The following is a 24,851-nucleotide window of genomic DNA, read 5'->3' on the forward strand; positions in this document are numbered from 1 at the left end:
GTAGTGACAGGACAAGAGGGAATGGCTTCAAACTGAAAGAGCTTAGATATTAGCAAAAAATTCACCACTGTGAGAGTAGTAAGACATTGAAAAAGGTTTCCCAGAGAAGTTGTGGATGCCACATACCTGGAAATGTATAAGGTCTGGTTGGATGGGGCTCTGAGCAATCTGGTCTAGGAGAAGGTCTCACTGCCCATGTCAGAGAGGTCGGAACTGGATGACATCCAAGATCCCTTCCAACCCAGGCTATGATTAAATGAGTCTATGACTCTCTCTTGGCTGTACTTAGGGCAGCTTGCTGAGATCAGTGCCATCATGTAGAGTGATAATCTCTCCTTCATATGCCTGGGGGAGAATATATGAGATTTTCCAGATTCTGCCAGGCCTGTGCTGGTAAAGACAAAGGAAGAAATCTGCCCTCCTCAAAGGAGACCTCAAAGCACAACACCATCATAATCTTCCAGTGTTCTCTCTAAAATTGTCATTAAACTGAGACAGAAGAAGAGCACCCTATTTTGAATGGCTGGAGAGAGATGGGAATTTTTCTTCAATTTCTTCACTAATGCTTCACCTGATTACAGAGTGAGAAAGCATTATAAAACCTTTCTTTACAGTGTTGAGATGCGAGGTGTCTTGCTATTTTGTCCCCTGAGGCCTCAAATTAGTTTTGATTCTTGTCAAATTATGTGTCTTAGGTCTCCCAGTAACAAGCATGTCCATGTCCTCAAGCAGGAACTGGTAAAATGTTCTGACAGCTCTTCTGACTAGGAAAATCCAGCTTAGGATAGTGGTCAGAATCCCACATCAACCAGAGCCACCTCCATCCTTCCCTGAGAGCTGAGAGTAGAAACGCCATCAGATCAACTTTTTGACAATGAAAACCAGATTTTTCATACCAGAACATCATCTTTATGTTTCTAGAATTTTTACTGACTTCAGAATGTCTCAGACATTTAGTCTTTTATGGTTTTAGAGTCAGCCTTCATATGTCTCTAGAGTATAGTAATTTTGATAAGGTCATGCCTATGCCTAAATAGGCATAAATCTATCAGTCTTGGTTTTATTTGGTTTAGTGTATAATATGTAGAGGGAAAAAAAAAGATAGTATGTAAGTAGAATACCATTTTTTAGCTGGTAGGTAAAAAAGTAGGCATAGGTTTAAAGAAGTAGCTGTAGCTATAGCTTGCTTGTAGGGGAAAATAAAAGTGTTTCTCATGTAACACTGCACCTTATTGCTTATCAGCATCTGAATGTTAATTTTGAATAAAAAGCAACTCAGATATTATAAAATATAGTTCTGCTATCAACACATTTACCTGAAATGATTTTGGACAGTCATAATCCTATGAAGAAATTCATAAAGTCATGAAAAGAAGACAAACCTTTATTTTGCCTTGAATGCTGAATTATGCCTTGAAGGGTGTGGCCTGTTCTTAGCCTACTCTGACTGGCAGAATTAGCTGGAAAAATGATCAATGATTAACACATGCAGACAGAAACTGCTAGCTAGAAATGATGAGTGTCTAGAAAGAACTAGACATTTATTTCCTTCAAATGAACAGTGTTTCAAATTTCCTGTGTTCAAGGTGAGCAGTGTGCTAGAGGATAGGAATAAGAACTGGAGCAGGAAGCTGACTTCTGCATAAAATTCAAACCAGCAGTGGCTGCCTCTCAGGGACTTTCCTAGGAGACAGTGTTTCACTGCTGTGAATTCCCCTGTGTCCCCTGGGATCCTGCAACTCACATCTCTAGGACCAGGACATGGAACACTGCCACTCTGGCTGAGCTGAGATTTCAGCATGAGAGCCAGGAGTCCTGTATGGAAACAACAAGGTACTGCTGATCAGCTGGTGGATGTCAGCTGGCAGCCAGCACCAGAGAGAACTCAGCAGGAACAGCATATTGAATCAGCTTCCTTTAAATGCTGTGAGAGGGACAGTATCTTTCTCAAAGTTACACTACATCTGTTTGAAAAGAAAGCAAAGGAATAGTAAACAGAGGGGATACCTTCTCCAAGCTATCTTCAAATGTATTCAATTTTCACACCTGGCAAGCACAGCTGAAGGCTGTAGTTCTCAGTAGCAGTCTTCTGCCAAGGAGCTCTGGAACATCTAATGTCTCCGTAATGTACCAGACATGCTGCAGGGAGAAAATTGGTTACCTGCCGATTGGCATGACTTCTGACTCATACTTCACAATTGCTTTTCTCTCCTGGCTGAATTTGTTTGAACTATGAGGAAATAAATTCGCCCCGGAATGGATCTACTGTAGTGCAAGACAGTCATGGCAACAGAATGTCTCCCCACCACCTCATTTGGCTTCAAGGCTTTGCTGCTGGTTCCCAGGCTCATGTCTGCTTCTCTCTGAAGGCAGAGAGAAGATAAAAGGCACACACTCAAGTTGTGTCCCAGCATGGGCCATTTCTTGTTGTTCACCAGCTGGTCAAACACAAAGAGTGTTAGCTGGTTGGTTCTCCCAGTCTTTGTAATGGTATACCTCCTTTTCTCACTCTATGGAGTTGCTTACTCTTCCTTTTCTAAGACATTTTATAAAATGAAATAAAAATTTCTGTACTTTATCTCTCTCTGGTAAAGTTCCTTGCTTAAATCTTTAACTGAACAGATTTCCTTACAGTGGCATTTGACTTTTAACTGATAAGTCTTTAAAGATATAATTGGTTGTACAAGGTTCTGTTCCATTCCCATGGACTTCTTTTAGTAATTCTTTGTAAGCAGCTTCCCTTGTTATTTGAGATCTGACTATTTTCTTATATCTCCAAAGTCCAAGGAAGTACTGTGATCTTTGAATTCACATCTGGCTAAAATTTGTCTTTGGAAGTTTATTATCAATATGAGATTGGCAGCTAAGGTGTAAATATGTAACAGAGTTCATTTTTACAGTTGATAAATAGGGTAATAAATGAAAATTAACATAAAGAAAAGATAAGTACATTAAAGATTTGATTAAAAAAAGAAAGAAACAACTTACAATCTCAAAACTATTTAAAAAGTTCAAACTGAAGGTTCATCCTTAAAAACACAGTAAGTAGAGAGAGCCATACCAGAACAGTAACAACCTGTTACTGTTGTCTATCCAGTGATAGACCAGTGTTAATACTAAGACAACCATTTAGGTAGAGAGATTCTGAAAATGCTTATGCCTTTTAGCTTCAGAAGCCCTCCTAAAAGGTTTGGAGATCATTAATATTTCTATACTACTTTAGGACCCTTGAAATTCTCCATTTTAAACAGTCTTTGCATTATTGGAGAGTGACAGGTTGAATACTGAAAGCAGATTTGTATGTTCCATAGTGACCTTCTGCCAAAGAGTCATCATTCATATATATTTCTCTTTATACCCTAATTGATGCAAATGCTTTTAGTTTTCAGCAAAAATGGGGGAATATCTGTCATCACTGACTCACTGCTTCTCTAAAAGGCAGGAGGTGAGGAACGAAGCCAGAAGAGTCAGTGGCTTGCTTTGGTCAGAAGGATATGGATGGAGCTGGGAATGCACTTCCATTCACTGAGATTGCCTAATAAAAACATGGCATATGTTGCATTTCCCAGTATTAGCAGGATTCAGTTTTGGTATTTAATTTCTTTCAGATTATCTTCAGATAGTGTGACTATTAAGTTTTATATATTCATGATTGTTTTTAATTAAGTTTATTTTAGATTGGTTTCTGTTGCTGCTTTGCATGTAAACAGTTTTTGGAGAGCTGTTTATCTAGGCATGTCTCTTTATTAAGTCTCTTTATTAACATGTGCCATGCAGCTCTGATGTGCAGATTTAATGTGCAGTGGTTATAAACATGCTATGACGTGGCATTGTCATGAGCAAATGTCTATAAATAAATATCTCAAATGGATATTTTAAATTAATTTTTGAATTAATGCATTCTAAGTGAGCAGAAGCTATCAACTGACTTAAGGTGAAAAATCTCTCTTGAAATCACTCTTTGAAATTCAAAACTTGCACTATATCTTCTTGTGGTTTAGAAAAAGCATCGAAAAGCAGATCAGTAGATGTGGAGGGAAGGGTGGGAGCAGAAGGGAATGACTTTCTGTTGCCATTATGATCCAGATGAAAGTAATTTTTTTAAATCAGGTGAAGTAAATTCAGAAGCTTAAGTTAAGCATCCTTGGCTCAAGAATGTGCTCTATTCTCAACATGTAGATAAATGAGTGACTAATATTTATAAAGGTCTAAATTGTTCATCACTTTGTAAAAGCATTGAAACTCGTTCTAAATGTCCTCTTACAGGACAAAAATGAGTTGCCCTACCAAGAGAGTTCTTGTGCAAAATATTTTAAAGCTGTTGGAAGCAGAACTAGCATTTCTAGGTTTTCTACTGTGTGGGAATATCTTCTGTAACTTGTTTTACTGACATGTTAATGAAAGTTGGGGAACAGAAGTGCAAATAGTTACTTTAGATGTGATGCACAAAACAGTTTTAAGGAAGAATCTGGAGTGGAGGAGAAGAGCTGAATATTTTAATCATGGGAAAACCTAAGAAAGTACACCCCCTTAGTCATTAATGATGAAGAAAATAATTGTTAATCTGTGAATATTTCAAACTGTATGTAAAAGTTAGCACATGAAAGGGAAGTGCTACTTCCCTTTCATGGAAAAATTAAAAAAAAAATTCATTATTCTAGCAAAATTTGAAGTAAGAGTGTTAGTAAAATGAGTTACTACAGGATTATTTTGTTCTCATTAATGACACAGAAAATACAATTGAAGTTATTAATTCAATCCTAAATTCTTTAAATGAGGATTTGAGTTTCTGTGGAACACACTTAAATAACTGATATAGGAAAAAGATGTTCCTATTAAAAAAAAAGGAAAAAATACCATCTTTTACAATATGTCTATGGAAATGAATTGTTAGATGATCACAATTTATCAGAAAATCAACCATAAACTTTTCTACACAAGCTTCATTTTTGGGACAGATTTTTTTTTTCTGTACTTTGCTCAGAGGAAGAGGTAACATTTTTTCATAAGTTGTATACACACAACAGCAGCTGGACATTCATCTAGATTTAAGTTTCTTTCTCATTGAAGCCCAATATGAAATTCTGTTATTTTTAAGCTACTGTCTGCAAAAAATACATAGCCTTATTTTTATGGCCCTGTGGTCAGCACAGTAATGACTAACAGAATAGTCACTGTAGTCACTGCCTGATGTTGATAATAAGCAAAGAGTGTCCAGAGTAATTAATATCTGCAGGATGAGACTCTTGCATTATAAGATTTGGATTTGCAGTACATATTCCATAAGAACAGGTCAGGAAAGAATATTTGATTTCTTTTTTTCAGCAAATAATCCTTGTTGTTCTCAGGAGGCTCCTAGAGTCAAGAAAAACAAAGCTATACTAAGAGAGAAGTAATTAAATTTTATATTTGCATAACTGATTGTAAACTCTACCAGAGAAAGGTCTCCAAGAAAACTGAAGGACAGTTATGCTTCCCACACTTTCTCTTTTAACCTTCTAGTTCATCATGTACAAGATGCTTGTGTATCTGTGTATCTATACTGACCAACACAACCAAACATCCATTATTTCTGTGTTAATAGTAGAATGATCAAAACATTCCAACTATTTTTCCTAGTTCAGTTTTCCTATGCTGCCAAGAATAAGGTGTAAGGCATGGGGGCATTTCTCTTCCTTAAGCATGTATCTTCTGGACAAAGTTCAGATGTCAACATGACTCTGTAGCAACTATGGCAGCTTTGTGGATTTTTAGAGGTTGATACCACTCTGTCTCGAAGTTTTTATAAATAGTTAAAGGCAATGCTATCTGTGGACATGGGAGATACAAGTTTTCCGCTGAGACTGGCACAGTCTTAAAGAGGTGATTATAGCTTGCACAAATAGGACCACATATAAATATGCACAAAATAATGCCAAGAGGATAATTGTGTGGTTAATTTTAGATCTTTTTTTGTGATGTGTCCTCGGAGGATTCCAATATTCCTCAAAGTAAAATCAATTTATTTGGATGTCTGCACCATCTAGCATTTCATGATCAGTGACTGATGAATTTTCATCAGGAGTTTTCTTTTAATTCCTCTCCTGAGTTTACCAAACATGGAGAGCCACACCAACTTTCAGAAGTGTGTCTGCAATGACTGCTGTGTATAAATTCACTAGCTTTTTTGTTTTTTTTCTGGCAACATCACTGTTTTGGTTTTTGCTTTTCTCCCATTCAGTTAGCGATACAGTGAATAATGTCCTTTGAAAAAATTTTCCTGACTTAAACTCTTAAAAATTGCCCCATCACCTACATAATCATGATCTTCTTAGTCCACTTGTTTGAAGCAACTTGAGCTGCCATCTTGCACATCCAAAGTGTCTTATTGGGTACTTCTGGTAAATTTTGGAATGAGGTATTCTCAAATGCTGGTAATAATGAACTGCAAAATAGTTTCTGACTTAGCTTATGGGAAACAGCAAGGACAATCCTTGCTCCAGAAAAACATAAAATGGGTAGGAACTGAGGTCTGCTGTCTTTCCAACAACTCCAACAGTTATTCAGCAGGGCTTTCACTCCTCATGATGTTGAAAGGAAAGATGGAGAACAGGTGAAAAGAAAGATATTCTATCCTAGGTTTGGATACTTTGATTTCTAGTGACTGATCTGTGGTTCTTCAGCTGCTGAAAATACTTGAGACATGGCAAGAAAACGGGAGTTCCAAAAGGCAAGTCAGCACTCTGTAAGGCAGATGTAAATACTTCTTGCAGGTAGGAGAGGGGGATTCAGGTTCTCTCCAGTAAGGAAGATCTACCCTAAGTCACCAAATCCTATCTGGCTTTTCCACTGAGTCTCCAATCCTTTGACCAGTTAAGGTGACTCACTCAGACTTCTGCTTTCCCTAAGTGCTTTCTTTCTTTTACTTTTTCACATCACTTCTGCCTTTAACATATCATTCAATTAAGTACTTGTTTGTTTGCTTGCTTTTTGTTTACACAACTGGTATAAATAAGTACATTGAGAGAAAAATAAAACTTATTTTTAATTGTTTTGTGCTTTGCAAATTTTATGCATGCCACTCTTTTTATTAGCTAGGAATTACATTCTGGTAATGTAAAATAAGAGCAATTGGATGGGACAAATAAATCATTTTGACCTTTTTATGCCTTCCATATATTAGATATATATGGAATTTCACAGAATGAAAAGAGGAATAAAAAATTATCAGGAAAAGTAGTTATGGTCTATAAAATAATATTTTTCCTTTTTTAAAGGAAATTATTTTTTCTGGAGTTAGTCAAGAAGGCTTGGAAGGGTTGAGTAATTGTTTCATTCGTTAAAAGCCATTGTAAATAATTCCAGCTTTGAGAAAAGTCTTGTCAATCTTTTCTTTTGTGTTCTTTCCCTCTGCTTCCATTACCCACTTCAAGGTTTTTAGCTTACCTGCTAAGCAAAGTGCCCAGAAGCCAAGGGAGCAATGCAGGGGAGTTTAGTTTTGCTTCTAGGGTAGTGTCAATGGCTGCTCTGGGAACCAGATGTTTCTGATTCTCTGTAATGGTGATGTTCTAAATGGCTTATGTGTCACCTTGTCATCAAGTTAATGTCAGCGAGGCATGCTTTGAAACAGGAACCAAGGCTGATCACACTGCTTTGCAGTGACAGGCAAATAAGCTGAATAATAATATCCTAGTTTCTGCTTTCTTCTCTGCTTTTCCATTTCATGATTTTTAGTCAAAATACATGTGTATCTTACCTTTGACAGGGTTGTATACTGCTGTGCAAAATACCACCTGTTAGCAATTTATATCTTTGTCACTCAAGGTGGAAATATTGTTATATATCAAAAGAAATAAAAGATTATGAAAGAACTTAAATACAGTATTACTTTGGGTTTCTCCAAATTATAGATTTTTTCAGGTTGTTTTTTTAAATGTCTGTGATTTTAAAAACTTGAAAGTAATGTTCTTATATAGCTTTCTGTTACTTTGGATTATATATACTAAAACAAATATATATTTATTGTTGTATTTCTTCATAGATATTTCATTGATCATAACACAGAAGAAGATAGGTATTTCACCATTGATGCTAGTACTGGAACCATTAAGACTGCCAAGATCTTTGACAGAGAGGAGACACCTTGGTACAACATCACAGTGGCTGCTTCTGAGATAGGTAAATAATTTATTTGGCACATGGTGTGAAAAATAAAAATTAGAAAGGAAAATAATCACTTTCAGATTTTGAGAAAGACTACATTAATATATTATGTTCTTTTTAACACCAATGGGTTTTTAAGTAGTCCAGATAAAGGAGAGTTTTCTGTGTATTTGTGAATATCTAACTCCAGAGAACAATTAAACAAAATCACATGCCTATGTGAGTCCATCTGTGTAAATTTGCCAGATTTCTCTGCATGGCACAGAAGGCTGCCAACTTACCCAGCAACATTTCTAAGCATTCATTCTCCTAAAATCAACAGTTTGTGCCATTTATGTTTCACAATTCATATGTCTTAGAAGTTAACACTATTTAATACTTCTGAGAAATTCATCTTTCCTTCTTGTATCTACTATCAACTATTTTAGCGAATTGCATGCCAATTGTATGCCCATGTTAATTTATATTTCACAGATGCCTAGTAGTTTCTGATTATGTTTCTGGCCTTTTAATAGGCAAATTACCAAGATATAATAAATACTTACCTGTGCATTTGAAAGTCCTCTAACTTTGGTGAATCTCCATTGCCTCAGACAAGCCCCGCAATGATCAAAAGCCATTTGGCTGAGGAGCATGAGACAAATATTTATTTCTTCTTGAGGCAAGGAGAGTTTAAAGAACTTTTCATTTTAGCTTTTTGATTGCAGGGTCTTTATTTTTCCATGGTCAAAGTTTTAAATCTAAAAAATTCAACAAGGCAAATGAAGAAAAAAAAAAGTCCCATTCTGGATTGATAGATTCAATCCTCCTAAGCAGTGTTCATGATACCAACTTTCAGTGGCAGTGATTTTGATCAAAACTGTGAAATGCTTTCATATATATTCATTTTCTTTTTTTTTTTTTTTGTTTTTTTTTTTTTTTTTGTTTTAATAATGCTAAAACACAGGTTTTACCTCTAACAGGTCCGACTGACATTATTTAGCCTGGTCTGCTTTCATCTGTTTCATCTCTTGGTTAAAATTTAATCTCTTCTGCCACTACAGCACTCGCACAGGCTACACAATAAACAGCATGAATTTATTTCATAAAGACAACAAATTGTTTCCTATTATTGTACCAACATTCACAAATAAATTGACATTTTGGGCTAAGTACTTCCCTATAGTAACTAATAGGATCTAGAATTTTATGATTAGCTCCTTGAAAAAGCAAACACTAACACTCCTGTGTGCTTGACAGTCTTGACATATATAGAATGTCATTTCAGTTCAGCATAAAACTGAATTCAGCATGAAATAAAATATAATTAAAGCTTAATCATAACCAGGTGCATACTGTTAATTAAAAAAAAAACAACAAAATTTAAAAGCTACACAGGGACACTGAAAAAAAGAGTATTCATGAGTCCCTTTTTGGAAACCATTGAAATATAATTTTCCAGAAAGAAATCTCAATAGCATAAAACTTAAACATAGCTTTCTCCACATTATTTGGTTCACATAATCAAAAGAGTGCTGGTACATGTATCATGCTGAGAATAGTATGAAGAAGGAGTATTATGTTTATAACAAAAACAGAATGGAATAAATTATAAGAATTATACTTTTTTTTCTTTTTTTTCTCTTTTTATTTTTAATTTTAGGTGCTCTGCTTAGAAGTCTCTGTTTCAGGTGAAAATTTTGACAGGAAGACACAAATCTGATTTTTTTGTCCCTTGCACTGCCTTTGTTACAGTTAAAGTTGGGGTTGAAAAAATAAGTAAATCTATAGAGTCAGTTGGAAAAACAATTCATTTATGAAAAAAGGAAGATATAGTAGTGAGGAAGAGATGGATAGCAGACAGACTGACAGGCAGCCTAAATGACAGAGATCCTTTCCTTGTGTCTACTTCCTCAAACATTTTGGTTTTTTGCAGTATTTTGGAAATTAAAACACTGTTCTCTTCCAAATCCATTGTGAACTTAATAATGAATTTATGGTGGAGCAAGGAGCATATGTTGTGTATGGCCAAAGCTCTTCCTTTAAGTGCTATCTGTCCCATATCTGGTCTTATGGTTTTTGCTTTTAAGCTCAAGCACAAGGTATTGCAAAACTAAGACTAAAGCTGAAATATCAGTCAAAGGCTATAACAAAAGTGTTATTTAGCTTTGGGGCTGGTATTCCTCAAATTTATCTGACACAGCAGAAGGCGTTTGCAGTTTCTGACATCATTTGCTTGGCCAAGAACACAGCAGAACCTCCAAGGACCATAAAGATTGTATTCCTTCAACAACAAGAGGTGCTCTGTGGGTATAAAGTGATGATTGTAGTTAGTTTCTTGAAGTGTTTTCCTCTCTTCACTTTGTGCTACATATCAGTGATAGAATTCAGTTTCCACCTATCATCCTTTTGGCCACTATTTGTAACTGGGTTTATTTTACATAAATGAAATTTAGAATCGACATTATATTTCTACCCCCAATTGTGTGATATCTTCATGCTTCAACCTTATTCTTTCTCAACCTTTCATAAGATATTTACTTTCACTTTTCCTCTCTGTATGTGATATATACTGTCTACATTGGTCAAGTGTCCTCTGAAATCTGAGGAAGTCCTACCACTTTGCTCTGTGGGAGTAATGCTGATGTAATAATCCACAGGCTTTTTTCTGTTTGTGCTCTTATTTCTTAAAGCACACCATTACTATAAAAATTAATGGGCAATCCTTTTCTTTCTTTAACGTTCATTGTTCTTAAACAGCAGCATTTTTGTGTCCAGAAGCATTTGCTTTGATTGTCTCAATAGTGGTGCTTCCTGAAATCTCTTTGTAGTATTAGGGAAATAAGGTGATAAAGTAGTACTATAGTTTATGTTGAAGGATCTAGAGACTAAATCTGAGGCAGGGGGAAGGAGCAGTCATACTAACAGTAGTACTAATACTTTAAAATACAGATTCACATAGAATTATTACCATTTAATTGACTTAGAATTCTTTGAAAAAAGATTAGAAAAGTCTGTTTGAAAGAGGGAGAACATATAGTTTGATTGATTCTAGTAAAGGTTTTTAAAGAAGTCTTTGACAAGAGCAATGAGAATAGAGAAGTACAGAGCAAATGCACAATGTTTTATAACACATGAAACACTGATTTAGAGGAAAGAAATACAGTCATAGCATAGTAATACCAAGAACACAGTCTGTCCCTCTGGAAGTAGAAAAACTTAAGCTGAGCTATTTTAAGGACTAACAGAATTTGTCAATTAGAATTCATTATAATGATAGCACTCAATGATAGGAAGTGATTCAAATTCCAAAATTACCTCCCTAGCTGTAAAGAATTAAGGAAGATTGAGAGAAATTCATGTAAGAACAAGACACATAGAAGAATGAGCTAGATAACTGAAGGGTGAAGTGGATGGAAAGCTGTCTGAAATGGCAGCTTCAAAGGGCTGCAACCAGCAGCCCAGATAGCAGGTGGGGTCCAGTCACTAGGAAGTATTCCTGGTGGCTTACGCAGGATGCAACAGCCTCTTCATTAATGACGTGATATGTGGAATAGAGTGCTTTCTCAACCACTCTCACTCTCTTTGCAAATGACACAAAACTGGAATAAAAGCTGATACATCAGACTGTCATGTTGACAACCAGAAAGCTCTTAACAGGCTAGAGAAATGGCTGAACAGGAAATGAAGAGAGATTGATGAGAGGAAAATTAAATCTTGAAGAGATATTTAATAACAGGAAATGCAAAGTTGAGCACTTGGAGAGGAATAATCCGATGCACCAGTTCACATGCACAGTCAACTGGCAGGTGAGCAGCTTTTGAAAGAAGGTTATTGTGGAGGTCCTGGTGGATGAAATCTGGATGTGAGCCAGTGATGAGATCTTGTGGCAAAGGAGGCCAATGCCATTCTGCACTGGTTGAGAAAACCTGCTGTCAGCAGGCTGAGAGAAGTGATCCTTCCCCTCCATACAGCTCTGGTGAGGTCGCACGAGGAATGCTCCCAGATCTGAGCTCCTCAATACAAAAAAGACATGGACCTACTGGGCTAAGTCCAGTGCAGGAGCATGAAATCATGAAGACTGGAGTACCTCATATGAGAAGAGGCTGAAAAAGCTCAGATTGTTCAGCCTGGAGATGTGAAGGCTCAACAGGAGCTTATCAATATGTTTAAATAACTGTTGGGGGAGTCTAAGAGGTGACTAAAGATGATCAACATCAGGAAAGACTCATCTGAGTAGTATCTGGTAAAATGACAGGAGGCAATGTCATAAATTGAAGCACAGAAAAGTCCATTTAAACCAAATAAGAAAAATTGTTTTACTGTGAGACTGATCAAAAATTGGACAGGTCACATTGAGAGGTTGTGGATTCTCTGTCTTAGAGACATTCAGAACCCACTGGACATGGCCAAGAGCAATGTACACTCTAGACCCAGCTTTGAGAAAAGGAGTTGGACTTGCAGATCTATGGAGGCACCTTCAAAATCAATGATTCTGTGATTTTTTGATACTGGGAACTGTGTTTTTAATATGGAGAAGAAAATAAAAGAAGAAAATTGAGCAAACCAGCTTCTTGATGTTTTTCAGGTGATGTTAACATCAAAAGGTTATTGGAGTTCATAAAATACTGACATTTAAATGGATAATAACTGTGCTTCTAATTAGAAATGTGATTTTTTAAAAGCAAGATAAGTGCTTATATTTTAAAGATTTTAAAGGTACCTTTTAACTGGGAAGTTGTCACATATTTCTCTTATGCAGCTGGTTATTTTATCAGTGTGTAGAATGTATTTCTGGATTTATTAAATCATCAGCAGTTTGGGGATCAAGTTGTGGTGCTCTTGAATGTCTCCAAAATGCTTTGCAGTGGCTGAAAATAGAAAATGAGACAATTTTCCTCTATTTGCTTAAAGGACCAACTTTGAATGCAATGGGTGCAAAAACTTGTGATTGAAGGGACAATAAAGAGTTCCTAATTTGTAAAGCTGTGGAGAGGCTGTATAGAAGAGGAGAACTGAAATAATGGTGTTTCAAGCCAGGTTCTGTCAGATCCCCCAGACTTGATGAAATCCAATCAAGAGTCAGCAAAAAATTATCACGTTAAAGGAACCTATATATATATATATAGCTTTGACACCATAATGGATTAGAAATCAAAATACTGAAGAGACATCATTATGCAGTCGATTTTACAAAAAAAAATAGCCCATAAATCTCCAAGGTGTTAAAAAATTCAGATATTGGAAAAAAAACCAACCCAACCAAACAAATATATTTGTCTTTGTTAATACATCTTCTGTATTTACTTTGCCATGCATATTCCTTATGAACTTCAGGGGAAAATGTGCCAAGGTGTTGAGTTAGGGCAGTACTTAATTGACAAACTATGCAATACCCTATGTGCTATGGAAAGGATATCAGGAAAAAGTAATTTTAATAAAAAAATAATCAGCAAAAAACTACTCAAAGAAATAACTTTTAAATGCACTTAAATAGAGTGCCAACAAACCCTGCTCACAATTTAAATATGTGAAAATTTGGGATAATTCACCAGAATAAAAGTTTGGAGCAGTCATTTTACAAGACTTAAAGTAACAAAACATTAAAGTGTCTTTTCTAATTGTAACATAAGTAGTTTTTTTTTTTTTAATAAGTGTTGGTAAAAACAATAACAGAAACACACAGTTACATAGTTCAGAGGAAAACGGGATCCCCAGAGACAACTAATAATATGCAGCAGTGAAATATAAACCCCCTTGAGTTGCTGAATAATGCAAGTCCTATAATTGCAAAAAATAAACATATAAAGTGTATTCTTATAGTGAGGTGTGGTTATATCTGTTCTTTAGAATCACAGGGCTATTGCTACCCATATTACCATCATTAAATAGCAAAGTTATGAGAATAATTTGACAGTTCTTTTTCACGTTTTATATTTGCAGAAAAGAAATTACTAAGATTTGGGTAGGGTATTAAAATATATTACTCCTGGTAGCTCTACATGAGGCTGTCAGATGGAGAAGGATAACTGAAGCTAGAGGGGAGACATACAGTATGTACTTCTGTTAATACTATTATGAGGCAAGCGGATTTATTTTACAAAAAGTGAAATCAAAAGACAAAAATACACAATTATTTTTTTGCTTATTTTGAAACACATGAAAGAAACATATGCATTGCCTGAAGGAAATAAGTCTTTGGAGGGATACCTTCCTGGCATACAACACTAAAAATAAAAGAACAAGAATTTATGTCACTTTGCTTTCTCATTTTTAATTTTTCCACATAACCAAGAATGACTCTAATAGCTTGTGTCAAAGAATCAGTTTTTAGAAAATGTTTCCTTTACAATATCTTTAAGAAAGTCATCTAAATCAGAACAAAATGCTGTTGCAGTTTTATAAACTCCTAAACATTTGTATCTGGTGGACAGCAGGATGATTTTTTTAATACCAGTGAGTTTGTTGCTAGATTCCTGCCTCAGTTTTTCTTTGAAATGAATTTTTTCTTACAATAAATATAAAATCACCTCATAGTGATTTTGGTCTCAGTTTTTTTTTTTTTCAAAACTAGTAAATTTTAGTAGCAATAGAGAATGTACTTAAGGAATGAAATTCACTATTTTTATTTTTTTTTAGTATCATTAGAGGGAAATACTGTGTTTTGTATTGTTTTTTTATATATCTGATTATTTCTATAGGTACCACATAGAACCAGAAAAAAATTTTTACCATAAACCCTGACTTCACCAAAGGAAAAAAAAAATCACATTCATTCTTTATCTTTGACCTCACTTGCATTCTGCCTTCTAGTTTAGTTTCAGAAAGAGTTTTGGTATTGGCAACTTTTTTTTTTCCAGAAAATAGAATCTGCTATAAAAGTCTTTCCCTCAATCTGTAAGAGGTTAAAGTAGATTTTAAAAACAAAACTATGGGGTTTTGAGACTGTATTGGTCATGGTGTAGTGACAATGACCTGGATATCTGCTACTTTTTTACTGGTGAGAGCTGGACACAGTATAGGTACCCAGTCCAAACTTAGCAATGATACACAGTTTACTTTCAGGCTTGGCAAGCTGCCTACTAATGCATCACAGCAATATGAACTTATAGTATCATAAAACCATTAAGGGTGGAAATGACTTCTAGGATCATTGAATCCAACCATTTAGCCAGGAGAAGAGGAGGCTTGGGGAAAATGCCTTTGCTTTCTACCACTGCCTGAGAGGAGGTTCCAGCGAGGTGAGGGTTGGCTTCTTCTACCAAGTAACAAGTGAGAGGACAAGAGGAAATGGTTTAAAGTTGTACCAGGGAAGATTCCATCTTGATACTAGGAAAAATATCTTCATTGACAGAGTAGCCAGGCACTGGAACAAGCTGCCCAGAGAAGTGGTGGAATAACAATTTCTGGATGTTTTCAAAAATCATGTGGATGTAGCAGCATCTGCTGGTTTTTTTTCAAATGTGCTTACCAATGCAATATAGAAAGCCTACCAAAAAGCTATTTTAAAAATCTAACAGTTGTTGAAAGGCAGTTCTAGCCTGCTCAAGGAATTATGCTTCTAATTCCAATTTCAATGCTTATTCCCTGTTTATATTGGCTTAGTCATTGGCTTCTAGGCATGCTAGAGTTTCTTCTCCTGTTTCTTTGGGAAAAGCAACAATGAAGATATTCCTATGTTATCATCTGAAAGCAGGATAGGGCATGGCTCTTCTTAGCTACCAAGGTGAGGCTCTAGAGAAGGGATAGAGTTTGGAATCATATGGCATTTACTTCCCTTTGAAGCTTTGTGACAGAAATGTCAAAAAGAACATTTCTGGCCACAGAACCAGTGTGTTTTGTCGTACCCTGTTCTAATCAGGCAGTCAACACCAACATCGTCTGAGAATTTGGCTTGAATTACAGCAATAGAGAGTTTCCAGCTTGAAAACTCTAAATGTTTTTGATCTACTGCAGTGCTATGATTATCATTATTGCTTCTGTAGTTGCTGCTGCTATCACTACTGCTGTGATAGAAGTGAGCAGTGTCTTCAGCTTTATATTTATTAGTAAAAAGTTAAATTTTGCTACAAGAAAAAAATAAAAACATTTGTTATCCATCTTCAGGTAACACTATTTGGAAGTACTCACTTCCTTAAAATGAAGACTGGAACATTAAACTTATTCTTAGATTCTGCATAATTTTCTCCTTGCCAGGATATTAAGTTTATCACATATACATCATCCTGAATTAAACCCTGTATTTTATTGATATTGCCATTCCCACTTGTGTGTTGGATATTCTTCCATCACTTAGGCTTTTTTGTGGTAGTATATTTTATCTTTCCTAGATCTATGTTTATTGTTCTCATGTTTTAAAACTAACTAACTACCTTTATTAGAGGAATGTGATGAGTCTTTTGTACTTCTCTTTAAGAAATAATGGTATAGAGAGCTAGCTGAATTTCCTAAATATTGGTTTGCATTGTATGGTCTTGAAAATATGTCAAATGGGCTTATATAGTAAACACTATGAATACAATGAAGTCTACAGTTAGCTAACTTACTAAAAAAAAATAAATTCAAAACCAAGAAAACAAAACAAGCAAAAAGCAAATAAACAAACTCACAAAATATTGTTAATGTCAGGACTTCTATTCTGAAAGTCATTCAGGTAGAATATTTTTTTATGAAGTCTATTGGAATTTTGTTAGTGTGAAAAGAAACTCTCAGTCATAAGTAACTATATTAAAAATCTTTCTTCCTAAATAGGGATTTAAAAGTTTGCCCACAGAAACTAATAGAAGATTCAAGGCTTCACATTGGCTGTTAATTGGGTCTTCTGTATGTTTACAGTGGACTTGCCAATGGAGGATCTGAATATGAGAATCTGGACAATGAAATTTATTTACTTTACAGATGTTTAGTATTCTGGAGGAAGAACTATTTATTCTGGGAAAAGTCTCGAGCATAAGAAAATAAGTCTTTAGCATAGGTGAATCAGAGCAGTGTTTCTGCTTCAGTTGCCCCTTAAAACAGAGAGCATTCATTTCCAAAAATATACTCTTGAGGCAAATGCTAATAGGACACAGAATATTTTGTGATGCACAGGCCTGAAATGTATGTCAGCAATGATTATCTTAAAACTGGAAATCTGCCATATTACTGCAAGAAATTTGTCTTATTAAGAAAAATGTACTATTAAAAGTGCCAGTTATTAGATTGGTTTGGAGATTGCAGGTAAATTGTATTCTTGAAAAAGACTGGAGTATATGTTGATTCCCAAAATCAAAACTTAAATAAAGAAAGAGGAAAAAAAACTTATTTCCTTCAATTCCTTCTCATTCTCTTCCCCTATTATAAATTTTTCTGTTGCCTTGCATGCAAATTTAGGCATGCACACTGTTCAAGACTGTTTTGGTAAGTAGTGTTAATACTGTACCATTAGCATTTTGTAGTGAGTATCCTGTCAGTATGGAAATTTGCCTACAAATGTCAGTGATTCCATGAGGTACTGGCTTCCAGGGAGTTACTAATATTACCTTGTGCATAAAGAGCTCTTTTGAACTGATGAGGTATTTATAAATTCTTCATACTGTAAAACAGCTGCAAAAGAAATAAACTTTCTGAATCTCCATAAAACATCTCTGCAAAACTACTGCAAATCTAACTGACTGAGTAAGATTGCTCTGGGTAGTAGTGACAGGCATACAAGAGGACACTTTCAAGGTGAGGCAAAGAGGTCTGCAGCACTGTACTGAAACAAAAGTATTTAACTCTTTTTATCATGCACTGGAATAAAAAGTTTGATTTTTTCTTCCCCAGTAACTATATGCCAGGCCTACAGAGCAGTCCTTTATCTGTGGTACCCACTACTCTGTGCCCTCTCTGATTTTTTCTTCATCCTCTTGAATAGTTTTTTTGCCCCCTCATACCTTTGAAGATGGCCCTGCTTTGAGCTGGAAACCGGACCAGTGACTTCCAGAAATCCCTTTCAACTAAGATTTTTCAGTAATCCTATGATTATCTGATGAGCACAACTTCTGTTGCCTTCTTGCTAAAACTCTTCCAGATCTTCTGTAGTATTAAAATGTTCAAATTCTTCATTATGGTTTATGAATCTTGTCTCTTTGTGTGTATTGTGTCCTTCCTTCATGTATACCACTTTCTAGTTCATATACCTTACAAATTATGTTCAAGAACCTCCCCAACAAAGTCTCAAAACGAAATTTTCTTTGGGCCATAGATATCATATTCTGTCATTGTAATTACAGGATTTTTTAATTTCATTGTCTGATTACATTAACAGAGGGCATTGCCTAAATGAGTTGCAAGCTAAATTTAAGTGAGCAGTAAGTAATGTTAAATCTGTACTGCCTGTGCTCTTCTTCACAATCTTTTGATCTACCTTCAATAAAGGAACAAACATCTTTTTGTATTACTATTCATACTGTGAATGTTCTCCTGGAGAGAAGATTGCTTCCTTCAGAAAAAAAAAGCAAAGATAGATAAATAGCTCCCTTCTCCCAAATACTTAGTGGACAGCCAAGTGTAATTCTTCCCTCACTTATATATATCCCCAGCATTTAAACTTTCCTCAAAGTTTTCTACTAAAGGTGTTTTATAGATGGCAATAGAGAGCCTCATTATTGCATAAAAACAGTGGAGATAGTCCAGTTTGTCTCTTAGTTCACCTCTTAAAAAGATATTTATAGATTCAAGATAAAACTCGAAAGAACAGTAAAGGAAAATTTCAGCAAGATAACGGCATTTGCAAGCCTATACATGTCTTCTGAGCATGTTCTTCTAACTTCTAATGCTAATGGTAATTGGGAATAGCATTCCTCTGTTAGTTAAGTCTTCTGTTGACTTTTTTATCTCCTTTCTATTAGGTTTCAAAAGTATTAAAATCATTGTGTGAATATGCACATATTAGTTAAAAAAGAGAATATGAAAAATCTGAGGGAACTTCTAAGACCTAGATCCTTTGCCTAGTATCCCATGTGATGAAATAAAAAGAGAGATCTCTTCATTTTTCAAAAAAACTTTAACATTCTCAAATATTTCTTCACTGGGAGCCTACATCACTGGTGTTTTTAAAGCCAAGTATGTGTCAAGTCAATGCTTTCCAGAATTCTGAGCAGAGATCATTAAATGTGTGACAAATATTAGGCATTTTCTAAATGACCATTTTTAACAGAAACATGGTAGGGATTAATTATAATGAAAATAACCATGGTGAATGAAGTTTCACCGTGAATGAAGCTTTGACTACTAATTTTTCTCTCTCTTTTATTTTTCTTTTTTCTCCTCATGAGCACACACATGAACTTTTAAAATGTCAGTCTATAATACCTCATTCTTCCATTTTAATCCATTTGAATGATTGACTTTACAGTTTTCTACTGATAATTTCATTTAGTTGGTGAATGCAAGATAAAGTTTGTCATCTAACTGATTGATACTTGTACGGATTCCAGAAGGCATGTATTAGATGATCATAAAAAGTTTAAATACATAATTCTTTCAACCAAATAAAATTACCTTAGTACTTAAAAGTAATAACAAGGGTGTTATGGACTGAATGAAATTATAGGGTGGTGGTTTTTTCCATTTTCTAATGGAAAGTGTATTCTTGTTGAAAGGATTCTTCTTATTGTGCTTTTTTGAGGGTGTAATATTTCTGAGGGTGAGCTGCCATGAAAGTACGACTCATAGCCTTAGGCATTGTTACTTAAATATTGTTTTCTTTGTGCAAAAACCAGACTCACTTCTGCTGAACTTTCTTTCTTTTCTTCTGCTAAAGCCATACTTACTAACTACTGTGTGAAATGCCACAGCAACTTGTGAGAAACCAGAACTCAATTTTGGGGAAAGTTTATATATGCCTATGTGTTTTTTTATTATATTTGCATTTTACTTTCTAAACCCTTTAAAGAACTGTGAAAAAGAAAGATGCTTTCATATTTTTTGCATTAGATTTAATTCAATACTATGATGACAGTTTAAGATAAATTACCAAGAAATTGGTCATTTTTCACCATACAGTGCAACAGTATAAGTATAACAGCTTCCTCCCACTTCATTTCCAGAGTAGCTTGTATTTGATTTAAGTGACTTGACTCATGCCATACTTCCCACTCAGTTTAATTGCTATTTTTTCAAAACAGTTAATGAAGCACAACAAACATGCCATATTATGTTGTTACCTAAATTTCTGTAGATGCATCCAGTTTTCATTTAGTTATTGTTTTAATAAACCACTTTTAAATTGAGAATTACATGCAATATTGAGTATTTTAAAAGGCTTAATACCATCCTATGTGTTTTGCAGACAATCCTGATCTAGTGAGCCATGTTCCAGTTGGTGTTAGAATCCTGGATGTGAATGACAATCCTCCCGAGCTTGCCAGAGATTATGATGTAGTCGTCTGTGAAAATTCAAAGCCTGGTCAGGTAACTCTCACAGCTATATTTCTTCCAGTGATGAAGAAGAATTGCTTTGTTAATGTCACATATGTCAGAAGTTTGGAAAATATCATAACTCTTTCTGATTTTACTTTAACATTTTGTACTTGATTGAAATTTTAATTGTATGAGGCAAAAGGGAGAAAATTTTGGCATTTGTTCAATATCTCTTTCTTGTTGCTGCAAAAAAATACTCAAGCTATCTTCTGTAAAGACAGGTAAAACTTTAATCCTGTTAGATAAGGGATAGAATTTGACAAGCCACTATCCTGAACAAAGTGAATAAAATAGATTTAACATCTCTCATCCAAGTGCCACATAGTAGTAATGTTTCAAATGCAGCTCACTGAAGTGTCTGGTGAGCATGGCTCACACCCTCACTCTTTGCTTGTTGGTTGCCCTTGCCTATAAAGGGTTGTTACACAAAAGATCTTGAATGGGTTTTCACAACTATGAGGATGGGGAGTGCCAGAACTGCCACTGAATAGCTGAATCGTACTCCAGCCACTGCTCCTCTGATTGATGCACGTCATTGCAGCCAGGGGTTTGACAGTTTTGCAAAGTGCTTTTCCTTTTCTGCATACACTGAGTTTTACCCACAGCACTGTGCTTGTTTTGCATTATTGCACAGGTTGCATGTTTCAATTATGAGCTGATATGTTTCCTGAGGAATGTATTACTAGTAATAACATTATTTTCATCAAATCCTTAAAATGAGTGTACACAAATGCATAGTGACATATTTCTGTTTTTAAAGCTGAGACTATAAAAATGCCATACATCATCTGACTGTAGCCTGATCAAAGTTATCTTCACTCCACCAGCAGCCAAAAACTGGTACCTAAAACACAATATAAGAAAAGACCAAGTGTGTATGATACTTACCACAAATTCTTCCCTGGTATGAGACCATTTGCAGGGCATTTCCTGATCTAAATATGGTTTGTGTATTTTTAATAATTCTTTAATAACCATCTCATATGAACCTGTCAAACTTTTCCTACAAAAAACATAAATTTTTGGAATCTACTATTTCATGCACCTAGAAATATTGTAGTTTAATTGCATGCTTCAATAAGACCTTTTTTTTTTTTAATCTTTTCATACTGTCTTCAATCAATATTTACCAGTTCTCTTGGGAGAGAAAGAGAGAGTGCAGTTGATCTCTATTTATTATCACTGTGACATGCATAAATCTCTAGTACATTGTCCCTTAGCTGTCTCTTGTCCTGACTGAGTCAGTCCTACTTAACTGGGGCAATCGGTGATAAAGCCCTTCCAGACTTTTGATCATTAATCTTTTCTGCCTTTAAACTTTCTCCAATTCCTCTCTATTCACCTTAAGATAGAATCAAGATTCAAGATGCAGGTATGCAGTGATTTAAAATTCTTATAATATTTCATGCTTCATAGTATATGATAATCTTTGCTTTGATCTTTAGTATTTTCATAGCAATTTCTCAGAATGACTTTGCTTTTTAACTAGTGAGCATGGAATGCACAAAACTGTGCATGCCATAACACCAATATCATTAAAGGTAATAGTCAGATCAGAGATCACCATCATGTGTGTGAAGTTAAGACTTTATGTTATGTATAATGAATTTCCTCTGTCTTTGTATTGCCTGGCTACTGAGTATTGAAAGGTCTTTAATGTCAATCCTTCCTCTTTTCTTCTTTGAACAATTCAATATCACGAGTAGATTTGGTGGGCTGATAATCATACTCTTTATAAAATCACATTTATTATTGATCACTGATCAACAAGTGGCCCAGCGTAAGCAGGAAGTCACTGTGGCTTTCTCTTCTTGTGTAATATGCAATTTACAGAGGAGATCCTATTTCCTGTTCTTAGAGCAATTATGTGTGCAAGAACCTTCCCTCTTATCTAATGATTGTGTAGTGTTCTTTAGTGCTCTTATTGAGACACTGGAAAATCCAAGTATGTCTGTCTGTCAACTGAATATCTCTTATTAAGTGCTTATTAAATTAAAAATAATGCTCTGAAAACATAAAATAAATGCAAATATAGAATAATCGGAACTTGCAAAAAAACTAATGTAAGAAAAAAAATCTCTTTTAAGCATTAGTTGCAACTGATTCAACTTTTCCTGATATTTTAAAAAAATATATTATTAAACAATAAATATTAAATTCTCTTAATAAATAATAAGGTAAATTATGCAAATCTGAAGCTGTCTCAGAAATGTTTTTTGCTGGGGCTGCTGGGGCTGTTGTTGCTGGTAAGTAGCTAATGTTTTGTAGAAAAATTTTAATTCTCCAATAGTATTTTTACAAATGATAATTTATGGGCAAGATCTTTAAGAGATACAATAACATTTGCTCACTGTTTGGGCCAGCCTTGTGCTTTTCCCTGAGCTAGTGTTGCATGTCTGAATGACCCCTGACCTCAGCCACACTGCAATTTAACACCTGAGATTAGTGCTGCTATGAGGGACTCTACAAGCTGTAGTTTAATACCAAAGGCTGGACCAGCTTGATGTTGTATTCTTCAACTAACAGGGCTCCTTTACATATGTGTAATGAAAGATTTTTTTTTGCATTTCACAACAAGGTTTCAGAAAAATTGTAACATTAAACAGAAGCCAAAACCAAACACAAAAGGACGTGTCTTGCTCAGATGTTACAATCTAGTCTAAGGAAAAAAACCAGAAAAATAAAATGGTGTTCAAAAATATTAGGGAGGGGCAAATTGATTGCAGAAGAAGACAAATGTTCCATATGCTATAAAGAGTTCCCAGCTGGGTGGCTCTGAATCACTGAAAAGACAGTATAACTTTAAGTTATCCATCATCCTATGAAAATGTTTCATAAGATTTATTCCTAAATAACAAATTCAGTACTTCTAGGGACATCTGCTTGACTTGGGCTTCCATGTTGCACTGTCCTATAAGATCCACTATTTCTTTCCTCAGCACATCTATTTTGAAATTTTTGTGTGTAAGATAAACTAACCTGTAAATAGTCATTGAAGGACTTTTTGGTTTTGCTTATTTGTTATCAAAATACCATTTTATGGAGTGAATTCACAGTATCATCTAATCACAGAGCCTGTCTCCTGCTTTTTCCTCTCCACTGCTCTGTTTTTTGGGGGAAAAAAAAAAAAAGCTTCAACTTTTTAATTCTTAAGCCTTAAATCTAAATGACCAAACCTAAGGCATGTCAGAAAGAAAATGCTTATGAGGAGACAATCATTTCCAGGCTGAAGTGACAGCTTTGGTCACTTTGTAACCATATAGTTGGGAAGATAGACTAAGCATCTGCAACAGATTCCAAGAGAAGCTTGGTTGATATTGGTTGATATTATATATTAAGGTAGACAAAGTAGCTGTGATTTGATCTTAGATGACATTTAGACTTGGAGAATACTGACTTCTCGACATATACTGATTTTGTGATTGACTGTGAAATTTAGCCAATGTAAGAAAATGACATTTTGCCGTCTTCTAAAAAGGAAATCAATGTTAGTTGGCAAGGAATGCCTCTGCTATGTGTTTGTCATGTGTATATTTGCTTGTTTATTGATTCAATTTTAAAATGATTCTGAGTAGAATTTAACACCTGCTCTCTGTCTTCTTCAATTAGTTCTCCTCAGTTCTTGAAATTCTCTTTTCTCATCATGTCTTGCCTTTAAAAAAATATAATGACCCTTCAGTTTCATCCTATCAGTGTTGTCATCTGGGCTTTACTGAAGCTGAGATTATGTCTTTTATTTTAATCAGGCTTGGCATGGTACATGTTAAGGTCTGCTAATAGGCTATTAAGTACTTGGCCAATTAATTAGAAAAGGGTTAATAGTACATTTGGTTGTCAAGATGACGTGTACTTTTGTTTCTTACTGGTGAATGAATGTCTTAGATATATTTTCTGAAAATGTGTGAAGTTCTTGTTTAAAAACAGGCCTCTAAAAATGCTTTGACCTATCCTAGTAAACGTAAAATATTTATTTTCTAGGTGAAAAAGCAAAACTTTTATCCCATGTGGTGCTATACTTTTTACATATATGCATGAATTCAGGGAATACTTGTATTTACATGTGTGAAATCAGGGAATATAGACAGTATATTTTGAGTTTTAAAACCAAATAATTTTTACACAAGTCATGTGTCACAGACTCCTTGATCAAAGATATTTTTGTTGCCGAATGGCATGCTCTTGAAGCAGCATTCTGTAAAATGTCACTGAATGTTTTATGTAGCATAGGGCAACAGGATGAAAATTTATCCACCATGCTGTCAAATAAAAGCTGAAGCTGCATGGAA

At 35.0% G+C, this 24,851-nt stretch overlaps 1 protein-coding gene across 6 annotated transcripts in view; it reads left to right on the forward strand.

Moving 5' to 3' along the window:
• Positions 1-24,851, forward strand: part of CDH18 (cadherin 18) — a 490,995-nt gene that overhangs the window by 446,888 nt on the left and 19,256 nt on the right. For all 6 annotated transcript variants that reach the window (XM_066559563.1, XM_066559523.1, XM_066559548.1 and 3 more), the window contains 2 exons: positions 8,021-8,157; positions 20,435-20,556. In XM_066559563.1, coding sequence (XP_066415660.1) covers positions 8,021-8,157; positions 20,435-20,556 — 259 coding nt within the window. The remainder of the gene's footprint in view (positions 1-8,020; positions 8,158-20,434; positions 20,557-24,851) is intronic.

The sequence above is a fragment of the Molothrus aeneus genome, chromosome 1, assembly GCF_037042795.1.
Source record: "Molothrus aeneus isolate 106 chromosome 1, BPBGC_Maene_1.0, whole genome shotgun sequence".
Taxonomy (NCBI): domain Eukaryota; kingdom Metazoa; phylum Chordata; class Aves; order Passeriformes; family Icteridae; genus Molothrus; species Molothrus aeneus.